This window comes from Equus asinus, chromosome 29 (genome assembly GCF_041296235.1).
Source record: "Equus asinus isolate D_3611 breed Donkey chromosome 29, EquAss-T2T_v2, whole genome shotgun sequence".
NCBI lineage: Eukaryota > Metazoa > Chordata > Mammalia > Perissodactyla > Equidae > Equus > Equus asinus.
The window spans coordinates 22,990,847-23,007,712 of record NC_091818.1 but is presented as its reverse complement, the minus strand read 5'-3'; the positions used below and the strand labels follow the sequence as shown (position 1 = coordinate 23,007,712).

Below are 16,866 nucleotides of genomic sequence, written 5' to 3'. Positions count from 1 at the left end.
TATCATATGAATTTTTAAAGACTATTGGAACATCAGGGATCTCAACACAATATGGCCACATCCAGAGCAGCAGCCTGGTTCAGCAGTCCTCACTTTAATGGCAGTCCTTTCTTAAACTCTGACAGAGAGCAGCATTCCAGAGCATCAGTCGCTACTTAATTGTGCACTTAAAGGCTGGATATGTAAACCTTAAAGATATGCATTTTTGCTGTGGAAATACTTTTAGAACAGACGTACTGGATACAACAGCTGCCATCCGAAGCCTCCTGGTACCAAGAGATGCTTGTCTGGAAAAGCCAGGAGTGGCCAGATAGCGTCTCATCCTCAGAGAAGCCTGCTGGTTGTTTCCCAATGTGCTGCTGTGTTTCGCTGTGGATATTCTCACCCACAGCACATGGGCAGGCAGGGGATGCACCGTGCTACATCTGCAGCTCCTTCTGCTCACTGCCCTACAGCCACGATGGCTCAAAACCACGGGTCATGTGAAAAGTACTTGGCTAGTATGTTACACAATTATTTAAATGCGTCCCAGGCTAAAATTTCCATTTCTAAAGCAACATGTCTCAAAATGTGGACCTGCATCAGAATCACCTGGGGCGCTTGTTAGAAATGCAGATTCCTATGCATATCCATCTATTTACTATGTTATTGTTGGATCTGTCTTGTTAGCATGTGAGCCCTGAAGAGTAGAAACTGGTCTGTTTATCCAGGCACCCCAACGGTGTTTGGCACAGAGTAAGTGCCCAATAAATATTTGTGGAAGGAATTAATTCCTGGGTCCTATAATCAAATCCTCAAGGGCAGGGCCAAGAAATCTGCATTTTAAAGACATGCGCAGGTGATTTTTATGCATACTAAATTTTAAGAACCATTGTTCTAAAGTAATTCAGCCGATTCTAGGATAAATGGAAGATGGAAAGTTTTGTCTCCAGAGGCCCCCATACTACCTGGTCAGTCATTACTGTAAAGTGAACATGTTAATAGCATCCTTGGGTTGAACTTTGGCCTTCTAGTCACATACCTCCAACAAATGTTGACCTGCCACCTACTATGTGCCAGGCTCTGGGTTCCTAAGTGGACAAAATAAATATGGGCTTGGAAGGTGGAGTGCCTCGGAAAGGCTGGACCTGGCCCTGTCAAGAGCCACACCCACTGCTTTCCACACTGTGAGAAGCGAATGCTTGGTCATGACTATTTGACGAGGCTGCCCCTTCCTACTGCCCCAAAGCTCACTGATGGGGAAATGGAACAGACTCTGCGTTCCTTACCAATGTCCTGGCAGGCTTGAATGACACCCCTGCTCCATGAAAGACAGATATTTCCTTAAAGGATTTATCTTATCTTAAAAGAATCCAGGGGCCGGCCCAGTGGCGCAGCGGTTAAGTGCGCACGTAGCGCTTTGGAGGCCGGGGTTCACCGGTTCGCATCCCGGGTGGGGACATGGCACCGCTTGGCACGCCATGCTGTGGCAGGCGTCCCACATATAAAATAGAGGAAGATGGGCATGGATGTTAGCTCAGGGCCAGTCTTCCTCAGCAAAAAGAGGAGGATTGGCATTAGTTAGCTCGGGGCTAATCTTCCTCAAAACAAAAAAAAAGAATTGAGCCTTTCCAAATAGGTTTCCTATATGTTTGGGCCCTTCCAGTTTGTTCTGGACCCTGACATTTTATTCCAGCCTTTTAACAACATTTGATCTTGGGCAATCACTTCACCTCTCTTGGCCTGTTTCCTCATTTGAAAAATGAGACAATTATTCTAGAAATAGGTCTTGAACCCCTTCCAATTCCAATGTACCCTAATCTGTGACTTCTTGGTGACAACTTATTGCCTTGTGCTTGACAAAACATCCAGATGTGGGGCTGGCCCCATGGCATAGTGGTTGGGTTTGATGTACTCTGCTTTGGCAGCCCACATTCATGGCTTTGGATCCTGGGCGTGGACCTACACCACTCATCAGCCATGCTGTGATGGCGACCCACATATAAAGTGGAGGAAGTTTGGCACAGATGTTAGCTCAGGGCTAATCTTCCTCAGTTAAACAAAAAAAAATCCAGATGTGATTAGATGAGCAAATAGTGACTGTCAAGTTAATCCACCCAAAACTCTCCAAGGCAGAGGTGGTTAACTTGTGGTAGACTAGGTAAAATTTGAGATTTGCAAACAATTTCTCAGTATTCTCTCTCAATTTCCCTATTTACCTACAAAAATACTATGGCAATTTTAATGTGCTTAAAACTTTATATAAAAGATAAATATAATATCCAAATTTCCTCTGAAAGTTGAACACTTTGTTTATATCAGGGCTGAAGCAAAGTGTTTTAGCACAGCCTGGTCTGGGAGAGGCTGAAAATCACTGGTTTGAGGAATGTCCCCAGGCCAAGCTGTAGAGAGAAACCCCAGGAGTGAGACTGAGACCCCCTCCAGAGCTCCTTTCCCAGCCCCACCGCCCCACCTCTCCCTTCCCTCGGTCCCTCCCTCAGAGACCTCATCTCACAGAAGCTCCCAAAGCTGGGCTGCTCTGAATTGCAGTCACACCCTTCACACCAAATGTACGTTTACTGCTTTTTGTTCCGTTCCAGTCTGGCCAATCACTGCTCACCTGTCCATTACTGTAGCTCAGATAGTTGCATTTTAACAGCCTTTCTTTGGAAAATAGCTTCACAGAAATAAGTGGTTCTCAGTGCTTTTGGGCCTCACGTCTGCTTTATATTCCTACTGTCTTGTAACACCTCCTTGATTAGCCTGAAATGCAAATTGTAGAAAATATAATGCCCAAATTATTTTTATAAAATGGAGAAATATTAGAAAAGTAATTTATAGGAAAATAACATATTTCAATATGCAAAAGCTTAGGCGAAACAACACTGGAAAATGTAATAAAGTTGCCCGATGCTCACTCTCTATATAGAATCACAGGGACTGCTGCAAATGGGCTACTGAGCCATAGTGACTAAGACCAGAGCCCCCCTTGCTGCTCCCTGACTGCCAATAGCATCCTCCCTCCATTTATTGTGACAACCTCCTCCCCATAATTTGTCTTTCCAAATTGCCTTTTAAAAACCTAGATCAATGACCCTGATGTGAAAAGTTTAGCCAGTTTAACAACCTCAAGAGAGCTATTTTTGTTCAAAGAATATTTCACAGCCTTCAGTGCCACACAACTAGTCTGTCTGACCTTTGCCTGTTTTTCTCGCAAAGCCTCAGGATAGGATGTCACAGTGCATAATAATCTCAGCAGTAAAAACTAACGTGAATGGAATACTTCCCATATGCCAAGCACTTTTAAAATAATTTTGCAGTTATTAACTCATTTAATCCTTATAACTTGATAAGTAATATCACTATGTTCCAGGGATAAAAATAATAGGCACAGGGAAATTAAGTAACTTGACTAAGATCACACATCTAGTCATATCTAGCTTCTTGTAGAAATTGACTCCTTTTGTTATTCTAATAGTGGGATTTTATAGTAAGGAAAGTACTATGTGTATTTTTATTTCAGGAAAGAAAAATTGGGCGGAGGAAAGGATGTTTCTTTCTCCAATGCCTGTCTCTCTAACTGTTTGAAATTTGAGCCCATGAATTGTTGGCCCGTCTTATGCTTTTAGCACTTGCAATGTAATTAGGCAGCTTTGACTTAACATTTTCATTCAAATGTTTCAGGATGGATTTTCTCTCCTTGGCATTTCATCTATATGTGAAATTGCAGGTCCATTCATTAGACAATTTAGAATACAAACCTTTTTCTGCACTCTCTTTTCATTGCCAAATATCTTGCTCCAAAGCAGGTTTGTTTTAACCAAATTAAGAAGATGACCTAAAAAGCAGACTGTGTGCAGAGTGGAGGGACATGTGGCTGTTCTAACAGCACAGTGTGGTCAGGAGTCTCCTAAACATGTCAGAAATTACAGTCATGCATCATTCAGGGAGGAAATGCATTTCTTTCTGGAAAAAGCCAGGGAGTTGTTTTCACTGATCATTATTATCAATGGTTGGACTTTTACTCTCACGTGGCTCCTTGTAAAGACAACAAAGTAAATTATTAAAAGCCAACTTGTAATGTATTTATTTTGCCTTTCAGGGGGAAAATGATCCCATCGGATCTTGAAAGAAGAATCCTTGAAGCCAAACAAAAAGTAAGTTTTTCGAGGGGGCTTCATGCAGCCTGTAACAAGCAGAGGGTACATCTTTCTATTTCCATCCAGAGGAGAACACACTTTGGTTTTGTTTTAAAAAGAAGACCTGTGCCTCAAACTCCCAGCTTTAATGAGAATATGAAATTTTGTATCCAGTCGTTATTCCTCTGAGTTTAGGCTCTGCTTTGACAAGATCTAAGTTGCTGAATAAATATATACACAATGATCATGTAAGAGTTTCCAAAGCACTTGTCTCCCTGTGTGCCGAGGGCTGGCATTAAACAGACACTCACTGGAAAGATCTTTTCACAAGTGGAAAATATCGGAGTGTTAATGCCATGGGTGAGTCACCATTGTGTGCTTGCTTGAAAGGAGCCAATTTTTCCTGCCTAGACTCTCCACGCGTCTTATTGTCCAGGAAGTCATTTAGAATTCTTCTAAAAAGAGTTCTTGTTACTTCTAAAAAGAAGTAACACGTTCTGAAGACCTGCAAAAGGTTCCCACAAAGCTCTAGAAGGTCATTTACACCCCTGGATTGTTCAAAAGCCAGAGAGCTTGTTTTTAGAACTCTCTTAGTGTGACCTTTACTAGATACAATCTGTTCCTAGGTCAATGACATAACACATGCATTTCATTGTTATGAACTCAGAAATATTTCTTTTCGTATGCCTTTTTTTTTCCTACAAAGTGGCAGCGAGACATTCCCCTTGTTCTTGTACCAGATCTACTTCTAGTAACATAAACTGTAAGACTAAAGCTTTGCTGCCCCCTAAAGACTTCCTCTGTAACGTCATGTTACATCTCATCATGATGGAGCGACGACATTCCTCCTGTTTGAGGCATTCTTCTGACTTCTTTCAGCAACCCCCTGTTATTTCAATCAATTTTCATTTAGCCAGGGCCAGACAGCCTGAGGACCACTTAGAGAGATAAAAGCCATCGCTACTGGGGCTGGCCCCATGTACACTCTCTCTTCTAAGACTCCAAATAATTATCTGAGAATTTTCTCTTGGAAAATTCTCTTGGAATTCTCTTGGAAAATTCTCTGAGAATCACAGGCTGGTTGGAGTTCCTTCTCTTCTTGCCTGCTCTCTCTAGGGGATTTACTGAGTTCAGAGGCCCTGTTATTGAAAAGGAAGACTAGAAAGGCAAGCAAAGGAGGAAAAAAGGCCAGAAGATCTACCCAGAAGATATACGGCTTGTGGGCACCACAAAGCTTACTCACCTCTGGGTCCAGCGTAGCCCCTCCTGAGAACCAGAATGTCTGTTCTCATAAGGCAACTGGCTGGTCCAACAGAATGGCCTGGAGAACTCTGAACCCAGAGAATGAACATCCTTCCTACTAGGCAACAAGATATCTTGTCAGTAATCCTTCTGATTATTCCAGAAATGCAGATGCGTATGACAGGAGAATTTCCACTGTTTCTATCAGCTTTTTAAAAGAATCCTTGAACCCCTGTTTTACATTATTTGGATCTTTCCTGTTTGCCCAGGGATTTGTCCCTTTTCTTGTGAGTGCCACGGCTGGAACCACCGTGTATGGAGCATTCGATCCCCTCTTAGCTGTCGCTGACATTTGCAAAAAGTACAAGATCTGGATGCATGTGGATGTAAGTATCTTACAGGGACTGTCACTAAAAGTTCCTTCCACATTTTTCACCTGGAGCTTATGGAATGAAATTTGTTTCTTCTTTTTTTTTTCACTTTAGGAACCTATTTTCAGAATGGTGATATTTAAGCTTTTAAAGATTGCGGAGACAATGTAGCATAGAACTCACACAGTACACATTGGCTGGAAGCAGCCTGAGGCTGATTATACCTTAATGTTCCCAACAGGATAATCTTATTTCCATGACTAGTATGCAAGCAGGGCACTTAGTTCTGAATTCATTGCACCATAACATCCAAGGAAGAAGATAGCCTACATACATACACACAGTCACACATGCAGAGCCTACTACCCTACAGAATGATCACAAGGGTAAAAAGCAGCTGCATTTATATAGGAAACCAAGAGGCTGAAAAACTCAAGTCAGGTATTCCTATATTTGGAGAGGAAAGCATGCTTCACAACTTTCTAGGAAATATGGACCACCACATTTCCAATTTCTTAGCTAACTAAGAAGATAAGTTATATCTAGATGTTTTGACTCCAGGCCTAGTCACACTCAAAAATAATGGAGATGTGTCCACCAAAATGTTTTCAAGTGAAAAAATGTTGATTTTTAGAAGTACAAATTGAAGAGATCTAAGTTTAGACCAGTATTACTCAAAGTGTGATTCAAAGATCAGCAGCCATCTGCAGACTGTGTGTTAAGGACCCATGATGAGATAAGGAGTTAGGCCAGATCATCAGTAAACACAATGTTAGATGCCGCTGACATTTTCTTCATTGTAAGACTTTCTTGATGAAGGAAGCCATATTGATTTACATTCTGCTGCAAGGTCCCTATGTTGCTGAGTAGCACTGGCTTAGATCATTTTGGCTTTATGATAAGTATTTAGACCAAATTAATTCCCCTTTCTTTAGGAGCAGAAAACTTCTGCAGGCTAAGCTCGGTAAATTTCCATTGTGCCAGAGTCATCCTGCATGGCAGTTACGAACCTTCATCCTTCCCTAAGTCACAATGTGAGTTGTTCCTTAAGCTACCAGAGGCTCCTTCACTTTACACATGAAGACGCTAGGAAAAGGTTAAAAACTCAAGTACCATCGGTGACCTAGGTCTCAGAAATGGAGAGCCTATTAAACCATGTTTGCTGATTCAGGAAGAGGATTACGCTGACAACCTTAAAAATAAGAATGTCTGTGTGTCCTGAGCCAGGAAATTGCTGTGGTCCCTATTTCAGGCTTTCTACTTAAATTAGAGCCAGGAGATCTTTTAACCAATTGTATTAGCTTTCTTTGAAATGTATGAAGTTTACCACTTATTCTTATTATTTTAATGTTTATAGATTCTATAATTAAATTTTTAAAATCTTAAAATATTATGCATTTGGAAAATTGGATCAGTTTTCAAAGTGTAAAAGAACTGAAATTACAACGAAGGAAAAAAAAGCAATTATACTCTAGAGGTCTTTTTTTCTTTAAAATTATCCTGGGATTATTTTTGCCCATGAACAAGGTTAACATTTTCCAATGAATCTCCATCTTGACATCGTTTTTTTTTTTTTTCCTGAGGAAGATTTGCCCTGAGTTAACATCTGTGCCAATCTTCCTCAATTTTGTATGTAGGTCACCACCACAGCATGGCCACCAACAAGTGGTGTAGGTCCACGCCCAGGAACCAAACCTGGGCTGCCCAAGTGGAGTGCACTGAACTTAACCACTAGGCCATGGGGCTGGCCCTAACTGACATCCTATTTTTAAGGGAGATTACTACACCAATTTAAATCTTCAAACTTGCATACAAATTTTTAAGGGATATGTTCTAATTGCTCAACTAATTGAGTGGTACAGATCTTTCCTGCTTGATTCTTTTTTTTTTTGGACAGAGAAATTATCTTATCCAAAATTACACATCAGTGAAATAAGGTTGTGAAGCTGATTCCTCCCTCTAGAATCATCCAGACTTGTCAAAAAGAATTTTCCTCACAACTTGGAAGCTATTTAAAGGGTCCCCCCTCACCGTCTTGACTCCAAACTGTGGGGCCACACAGTGTCTTGTTCTGAGATGGGGAGCTTCACCAGGACTAAGAGCACTGGTGATGAGTTGGGGGAGAATTTTCTCCTTCTCGTGCAGACTGAGGAAGTATGCCCTTAATTTGACTCCTGACACCCACATAAATGTGGGATGGAGCCTGGGACCTCAGAATAGCCCCCCAGTTTAAACTTTGACAGTCTAGTTCCAGAAGAAGGTGGCCAAGCCCCTAAGACGCTTGGGGTCAAGGAGACTCTCACTGCTCTGAAAGACACAAACTATAGAAATCGAAGTGATGAAAAACCACTACCTTTTTCTTTGTATGATCTTCCTTTTTCAGGCAGCTTGGGGCGGGGGATTACTGATGTCCCGGAAACACAAGTGGAAACTGAGTGGCGTGGAGAGGTACACACATTTTTCTTGTTAACAACGTAAAGCATGAAAGCTAAATGTGAAAAGCAAATTACACCCAATTTCCAAGCATTGTTGGTGTACAGGTGAGCCCATTCTGTGCAGTGCTTGTGCGCCTTGCCTTATGTGGTCATGAATGCGTGACTATTTTGTGTGAACAGCAAAAAGAAATCAAATTCCATATCAAGTGACCCAGGTGGAATGTCTCTCAAATGCGGAGATTCCTAACTGGGGTCCGTGGTTCACCAGAGGACTCAGGAATGACATTCCGGGATCTCTGAACCAACTACCAAACTTGTTGAAAACTGCAGGCAGACCACAGATTTCTAGGGAGAAGATCTATAGCTTTTATGTTCCATAAAAGGGTAATATCCACTGCTTTAGAGAAACCAATAAAGAATTTTGCACAGCAAATCAGCACCTTATACTTTATCAGTGTTGAAAGTTTGAGTGTGGGATTTAATCTGGCCAGTCTACTTAAAGCAAGACATACTTGTGACAGGCTCATCTCATAGTTTCATACACATGATAAGTTTCTCCTGACATAGCTCTGACTGATGCTGCAAAGCACCTTTTATTCAGAGACTAAGCAGTAGACCGTTGAGACAAGCTGCAAAACATAAAGGAGGTAATGTTTGATTAGCATAAAGCATATTCAGGTTCCAAGAAAAAAGAAAAAAAATTACAGAATGCAAAATCAGCCTTTGGTTCTGGACCATGTGCAAAGGGACCTAGAATTCCCAGTGCTCCCATCACAACATGGCAGGTCAACTATAGTTGTGAGCTCTTGACACTCCAGGTAACTGAGAAAGCCTGAATTCATCCGAGGCTGCCAAATGCCTGCCGTGCCCCGCCAAGTAGCCAGATGCTTCCCAGGAAAAGTTTCCCACTGGCTCTGCCCCTGGGCAGCTTGGCACAGTTTCTGTTCCAGCACAAGCAGAGAGGCTGATGCAGCTTGAGAGTGTCTGTCAGCACTGGCCATGCAGGGCAGCCAGGCCAGAATGAATGCCCAGGGTGTGCTGGGTGATGCCCAGTCCAAGCAAACAGAGAGAACCCATGGGCATAGAAAGAGGGGGTGGGGTCACTGAGGCAGAGCGGGGGCACCCTGCCTAATTAGTGGCAAGAAGGCTGAGAAGACTCAGGAAGACCAGCTAAGGCCCATGTCAGGTAGGTTGCTGTCTCTGAGTCTGCTGCCCAGGCTCTGATGGCAGGGACCCATTTAGGTGTGAGTGCATGAGGACAGGCATGTCCCCCTCCCAGAGCGAGCAGTCTAGGCCTCTGCTTCTGGTCCCGTGGGGCTCCTCTCAAGCTGAATTCCTTTTCGCCATAAAGATCTGTATGAAACCAGAAGCTTACGGAGGAGGCCAGGAATTAAACAAGGAGAGACAGTGAAAAGAAGTGGACAATTTAGAATGTGCCTGCTCAGATGATCAAAACAAGAAGTAAATTCACATGCTTTCAAGAGAGGGGCCTGAACATGGTACCTTCTCTTCTTTGAGTTCCTTTCTGACCAGCACAGGAAGTGAGTGTCTGTTATTGTATCTTTCATGTCACCTGTGACTCCATGTGCTGAAAGCCATGGATCAGCCTGTCCCAATGATTACTTGACAACTCACTAAATTACCTCCCCTGTGTCTTGGAAAAATAAACACCCACATGCTTTTATACTAAAGACTATTATTTGAGAGCAATGCTCAGTACATTCATCAGGGAACATGCAGTCGTCTCTAATCACCGCAATTCTTGAAACCATATTGTAACTAAATCTACCAAATGGGGCAGACAAATATGAAGACCTACAAATGAGGCGCTGCTGGTGTTCTGCCTTCAGCAGAACCCCCTTAGCCACTCATTTGCCTGACGTACTAGCAAAAGGCACACTTTCTTTGGTGAATTATAGGGCCAGTGGAAACCCCTGGGCATAATGTGTGTGGGCACAAGTCTGGGAAAGAAATTTGCCTCCCATGGGGGTATTACACTTTCCCAAGCCTTAGGATCTGTGGGGTTTTGAGGAGAGGAGTGATATTATCTCCCCTTCATTTTGGAAAGATAACTCTGGATTCCAGAGGAGATGGAAGCCGGGAACTAGAAGCTGCAGTGCAAACGTTGGGGTGCGGGGAGCGGTGGAGGGGAGAGAAGCTGAGGGTGGGACCACAGCAGCAGCAGCAGAGGCAGGGAGGGAAGTGAGGGGACAAAGCCAGGAGGTGGGGAAGTAAACTGCAGGGGGTGAAGTCAGGAGAGGGGAAGAAATTGAAACCAAAACAACAGTGAGGTTTGCGAGCTGGCTGCATGAGGGGAAAATGGTACGGGGAACTGAGGCACAGAACAAAGGAGAAAGAACAAACCTGGAAGGATGAGGAGGGGGCAAGTTGCGTTCATTTGGCGTCTGCTGAGTGTGAAGTGCAAATAAAGGCGGGAGGATATCTTAAAACAGCCCTGGGGATTCAGTTCTAACCGAAAAATCACAGCAGCCATGTGACCGAATCCCATGGCAAAACGCTTTGAAATGAACCTGAGGCCGTTTTTCACAAATAGCCAACATTTCTCAAATAAACTAAGGCCATGTCATTGAATCACTCTGCGCAGCTTTTTGCCGTCTTTATGCGGCAGCCCCTCTGAGAGGGAGGCAGGACAGAGAATTCAGTGATGGGTCGTTGGGGCCTTGGCAGCCTCCATTCTAGAAAGACAGATTGGCCACTGCATGGAAATAAACACCTCCAGTCAGAGAAAGAGAGAACAGCTGTTTTCTTCTCCATCAGGTGTCATTATTGACAAAGCTGAGTTTCATCAGGATCAGGCATATAGCTATAGAATATTATAGAATGTATAGAATGGTGATGCATACGTGCCCAAGGTCACAAATCTCATAAATGACAGAGTTAAAATCACTAGGAAAGCCAACCTTATTTAATACTTACTGTGAGTCAGACATAGTTGTAAACACTTTACTCAAACTATTTACTATTATTCTCCTTTTACAGACAATGAAATCTAGGCACAGAGAGGTTAGGTAACTTGCTCAAGGTTACACAGCTAGGGAGTGATAGGACCTGGATGCAAAGGCAGACTGTCTGGCTCCCAAGCTCCCCTCCTCTAACCACTATTACCTGCTGCTTGGTGCCCAGGTTTCTTGACTCCAGGGTCATTCTACAAAGCAAGGAGATATTTTCTTGGAAGGAGCATTTCAATATCACAGTTGTATTATTATTCACGAAGTTGTAAAGAGGTCATTGAGCCTTCTTTCCAGGGGTAGTAGCCATCTGGCCTTCAACTTTGCTTCTTTCCTCAATTCCAGTCCTGACGTGTCTGACTGACAATGTCAGAGCCAAAGAAAGACCAGAAGATGAGCTGGACTATTCACTGATTCAGATAAGATCCCCAGGCCAGTAAGTGCTGTCTGTCTGTCCAGCTGATGCCCGCCATGCATCAAATAGATGAATGGGCTCTTTCCCAGCTTCTCATTGCTTCCCGAGGTTCTCGCACCTTGAGTGCTGGGAGCAGGATGAGCTGAGGCTGTGGTGCAGCCAGAGCGAGGGCAGCAATCCCTGGAGCGATCCACAGCACCCTGCAGCTGGCTGCCAGGGATTGTCCTACTTCTTTGCCTTCTCCTCTGAGTCTGTTTATACCAAGGTCACATTCGTGATTCTCATCCTCAAGGATCCCTCCATCTCAGAAGATGTGAGCAGAGACTCACCTTGCCTGATAAGCATGTGAAGTGAGCATGGGAACTCAGAGGGAGCAGTTGCTGTCCCAGGGAGTTGGAGGAGGAGGAGCCGGAGCAGTACAGCAGGAATGAGGGAGAGAAGTTGAATAAGTCAAAGAAAGCTGTAGAGATAATACTTGATCTGGGCCTTAAAGAATAAGATTTAACCAAGTGAGGCAAAGGGAGATGACATTCCAGAAGAGGAAATAGCATTCAGAGAGCCAGGAACATCAGAATAGAATTTTCTGAGAACAAAAACTAATCTGGTGTGATGAAAATGGGTGCAGGAAATGGAAAGGACACAAGACCAGACGCTTGACTGGGGATCTCCAGTGTGGGCATCAGGAGCCACGCCCTACAGCTTGGAGTTTAGCCAGGAGACAAAAGGAAGTCGTCAACAATTCGGGAGGAGGAAAGGGTCATAAACAGAGCTAGAAGATAACTGTGGTTCTCGGTGGAGGATGAAATGGCAACCAAGAGTCAGTGAAGACACTATATCCAGATTAAAATAATAATAATTATTATTGTGAATAATGTGGCTATGAACATAGGGGTGCCTATATCTTTTGAATTATTGATTTCATGTTCTTTGGATAAATATTCAGTAGTGGGATAACTGGGTCATATGATAGTTCTATTTTTAATTTTTTGAGGAATCTCCATACTGTTTTCCATAGTGGCTGCACCAGCTTGCACTCCCACCAGGAGTGTATGAGGGTTCCCTTTTCTCCACATCCTCTCCAACACTTGTTATTTCTTGTCTTGTTAATTTAGCCATTCTGATGTGTCTGAAGTGATACCTCATTATCATTTTGACTTGCATTTCCCTAATAATTAGTGATGCTGAACATCTTTTCCTGTGTCTCTTGGCCATCTGTATGTAGATCTTCTTCGGAAAAATATCTCTTTATGTCCTCTGCCCATTTTTTCATCTGGTTGTTCATTGTGGTGTTGTTGAGTTGTATAAGTTCTTCGTATATTTTGGAAATTAACCACTTGTCAGATATATGATTTGCAAATATTTTCTCCCAGTTAGTTGGTTGTCTTTTCATTTTGTTGAGTTTCCTTTGCCTTGCAGAAGCTTTTTAGTCTGATGGAGTCCCATTTATTTATTTTTTCTTTTGCTTCTTTTACCTGAGTAGACATGGTATTCAAAAAGATACTGCTAAGACCAATGTCAAAGAGTGTACTGCCTGTATTTTCTTCTAGAAGTTTTATGGTTTCAGGTATTACAGCAAGTTTGTAATCCATTTTGAAATTTTTGTGTATGGTGTAAGATAATGGTCTACTTTCATTCTTTTTCACATGGCTGTTCAGTTTTCCCAACACCATTTCTTGAAGAGGCTTTCCTTTCTCCATTGTATGTTCTTGGCTCCTTTGTCAAAGATTAGCTGTCCAGAGATGTGTGGTTTTATTTCTGGGCTTTCAATTCTGTTGCATTGATCTGTGTGTCTGTTTCTGTGCCAGTACCATGCTGTTTTGGTTACTATAGCTTTGTAGTATATTTTGAAGTCAGGGATTGTGACGCCTCCAGTTTTATTCTTTTTTCTCAGGATTCCTTTGGCTATTTGGGGTCTTTTGTTGTTCCATACAATTTTAGGATTCTCTGTTCTATTTCTATGAAGAATGTCATTAGGATTTAGATTGGGATTTGTCTGATTGGGATTTGTGACAACATGGGAGGACCTTGAGGGTATTATGCTGAGTGAAGTAAGTGAGACAGAGAAAGACAAATACTGTATGATTTCACTTATATGTGGAAGATAAATAAACACATAGATGAGGAGAATAGATTGGTGATCACCAGAGAAGAAGGGGGTAAGGGGAGGGCAAAAGGGGAAAAAGGGGAATGTATGTATGGTAATGGATAAAAACTGGACTGTTGGTCTTGAACACGATGCAGTCTATAAAGAAACTGAAATATCATGGTGTACATCTGAAATTTACACAATGTTGTGAGCCAACATGATCCCAATAAAATATTTTTTTAATTATCATTATTATTATTATTAAAAGAATCTGAACCAGAACTATGGTTCAGACTTTTCAGATAGCACAAATCCCTGAGCTGAGAATCACTAATACCGATGAAAGAGCATTATATTCCTCAAGTGAGTTGAGACAAAATAAGTTGAAAATTGCTGTAGGAGCCATTTTATCTCACCTGTGGTCCAGAAAGATATCTGTGGTTTAGAGAAGAGATGAGAGCAGAGGACGAGCTAGAAGCTATTATGAAAGGACACATTTGAGAAACTTAGTGACTAGGAAGAAGAAGTTGGGTCAGGAAAAGAGCAAAGTTAAGCAGTGGGATGAGCCACTTCTTTGAGCTCCAGGCCACTACAGTAGTGCCAGGGCCTGCCTGGGGCTCTTCTCCTCAGTGGCCAAAGACAGACCCTAGACTGGGTGACCTGGTCATTCGAAGGGGTTCTCAGACCCCCTTGGAGGCTGAAGGAATGCATCTACTGGAGCCGGGGGCAGCATGTGGAGTTGCTAGCCCTCGCTACTGTCTCTGTAGACAAAGAAAAGCTTGTCAACTTAAGAGTCCCCTTCTTGTTTTGTAAATTGAGTGTCCTCCTGGCGTCTGAAAAGTAGTGCCAAGAAGCCTGAAGCTCTGTTGCCGGTGCACAGGGCCTTAGTAGCATAAAGCCTGTCATGGGTGCCAGCCTCTTAACATGATTCGTTTCCTTTAGGGCCAACTCTGTGACATGGAATCCACACAAGATGATGGGTGTCCCTTTGCAGTGCTCTGCTCTCCTGGTTAGAGAAGAGGTATGTCTTTCCTGATTGGTGGCTCAGTCCACCCGTGGGGTTCAATAGAGTAAATGTGTAGAGTCACAGTATCAGAATACAGGATGATTTTATAGGCTGGAACAGTGAGCCACCTCCAAAAAGGGGAAATTGTTCATGAGGATAAAGTAGGGTCCTGCTCTTATGTCCAAGTAGAGGATGGTGATATTTTGACTAGACAGGACAGGCATGTTTCACACATGGCTAAATTGTTGTATTTGTAAAAAAGACATAGAGCATTTCATTGTGCTCTATGGGGTCAACAAAGGGTCAAGAGAATATTACTGTTCAAAAACATCAATGAGGTAAAAGAAGTGCAGGTTCGGGGGTGGGGGAGGAAGTCCCTCACTGTTCTCTGGTTAAACCACACCTGGAGTGGTTTCTGTAGGTTGGTGCCAAATCGTGTATGGGACCCCATCAAGCTAGAACTCAAACAGTGGGGAACAATTGGTAAACATGTAAGAGGGGTGCTTGAAAGAACTAAGGATGTTTAATCTAAAAAACAAAAAAAGACTCACAGGGCTGAGAGGACAGCCTAACAGTTTAAATGACTCCCAAGTAGTGGAGATGCAATTTTTTCTTGAGGCTTCAGGGAACTGGGTTACAAACACTGGGCAGCAGATTTGATGGCAAAATCAGAACACACCATGATTTTAGGTCTGACTTGGGGTCAATAAAAGGAATGATTTTCTAAAAACTTAGCTGCCCAACGGGTAATGGATGCTTTATGTAGGAATAAATTCATCATCAGGGGAGGTGACTGAATGGAGATTGGATGATCTCTTATTAATAAGAGGATAGGAAGGAATAGATTAATAGCTCTAGGGTCCCTTTCAAATCTAAGAGTTTATGATGCTCTGATAGCATTTCCCTTATTGGGATCCAAGGAATAATGCCATTCTGTAAGATTGTATTAAGTATTCTGCGATAAGAGAGTTCTGGGTTTAAAAAAAGCTTGGGACATATTCAATTAAAGAGTTAAAAACAAGTTTTATTACTTCAGGGCATATCATCTTTAACTGCTGATATATATTGCAAATATCTAAAAAGAAGGTACTTACGACATAGAGTTTCCTAAGTTTATTTGGCCCTGGGAATTTCTTTTACAGCAACTATTTTTTTAGCACAGCAACTATTAATATATTTTAAATAGTGTGGGACATAATGGTGTATAATTTCGTAATGGTTCACAACCAGGATATTATCTAACCAAGGCTCTTTTTGTGAAAAACAGCATCACTTTTACTTATCCTTTTGTATAATGAGACTGGTGCTGACTAACCTTTTAGTGGTCATGTGCTTCGAATTGCTTTTCCTATCCCATTGGAAGCTGATCCGATCTATCCACCATTCCACACTCTCTGGGCTGGTCTGCCTTAGGATGGATGGTACCACTTTGTGAGCTTACATGACCGGGCGAAGAATGATGCCAAGTTTCTGTGACCATGAAACAAAATAGAAACATCTGTTGCAATTTTCAGTCTTATTGGTCTTCAAGTGAATTTTCTTTTTCAAATTCAATGGCTTTCTACTGCTCTATTACAATTACATTGTATTTAATTTCTCTTAGTCTCAAAAAAATAATTTAATGAATTCCACTGAACAGGAAGCCTGAACTACCAGGTTAAGCCCAGTTCTGTTGTTTACTATCTGGGCACTTGGTCTTTCAAGACCTAGTTAAAATTTTAGTTGCATTGCGTTTTGTTTTAGTTTGGGTGGTTTTTTAAAAGGGTTCTCACTTCTACCTTCAAATAATTGATCACATTTTAGTCTTTTCTTCTCTTGTCATGAGTCACAAAAGAAAAAAAAAATGCCAAAGCTTCTGTAAAATCACAATTATACTGTAGATAATGGAAGAGTCAGTGGCTTCCTGTGGTGCATGACAAATTGAAATGTGGCGGGGTTTCTGGTGAGGAGACTGGCAACGCTGCCTTAGTCAGAGAGCATGATTCATTCACTGTCCTTTGGAATAGTTCAGTCACTCTGCCACCTGTTTTCCATAGGAAGCTTATGCTGCTAGGGAAAATTCATGGTCATTGATGATGAAGCTTTCCATTGTAACCATCATAAGCAGCTGAGTATGAAAACACAGTACTGAAGCTGTAACCACTCTTGAGAGAGGGTCATGACATTTGAAAGACTGATTATTTAAGACATCTCAGAGTAGCAATGTCTTTATCTTTCTAGATTT

At 42.3% G+C, this 16,866-nt stretch overlaps 1 protein-coding gene across 1 annotated transcript in view; it reads left to right on the top strand.

Annotated features, from left to right (window-relative positions):
- Window positions 1-16,866, top strand: part of GAD2 (glutamate decarboxylase 2) — an 81,123-nt gene that overhangs the window by 46,090 nt on the left and 18,167 nt on the right. The window contains exons 9-12 of the mRNA XM_014868253.3: window positions 4,082-4,136; window positions 5,630-5,746; window positions 8,115-8,179; window positions 14,579-14,657. Coding sequence (XP_014723739.1) covers window positions 4,082-4,136; window positions 5,630-5,746; window positions 8,115-8,179; window positions 14,579-14,657 — 316 coding nt within the window. The remainder of the gene's footprint in view (window positions 1-4,081; window positions 4,137-5,629; window positions 5,747-8,114; window positions 8,180-14,578; window positions 14,658-16,866) is intronic.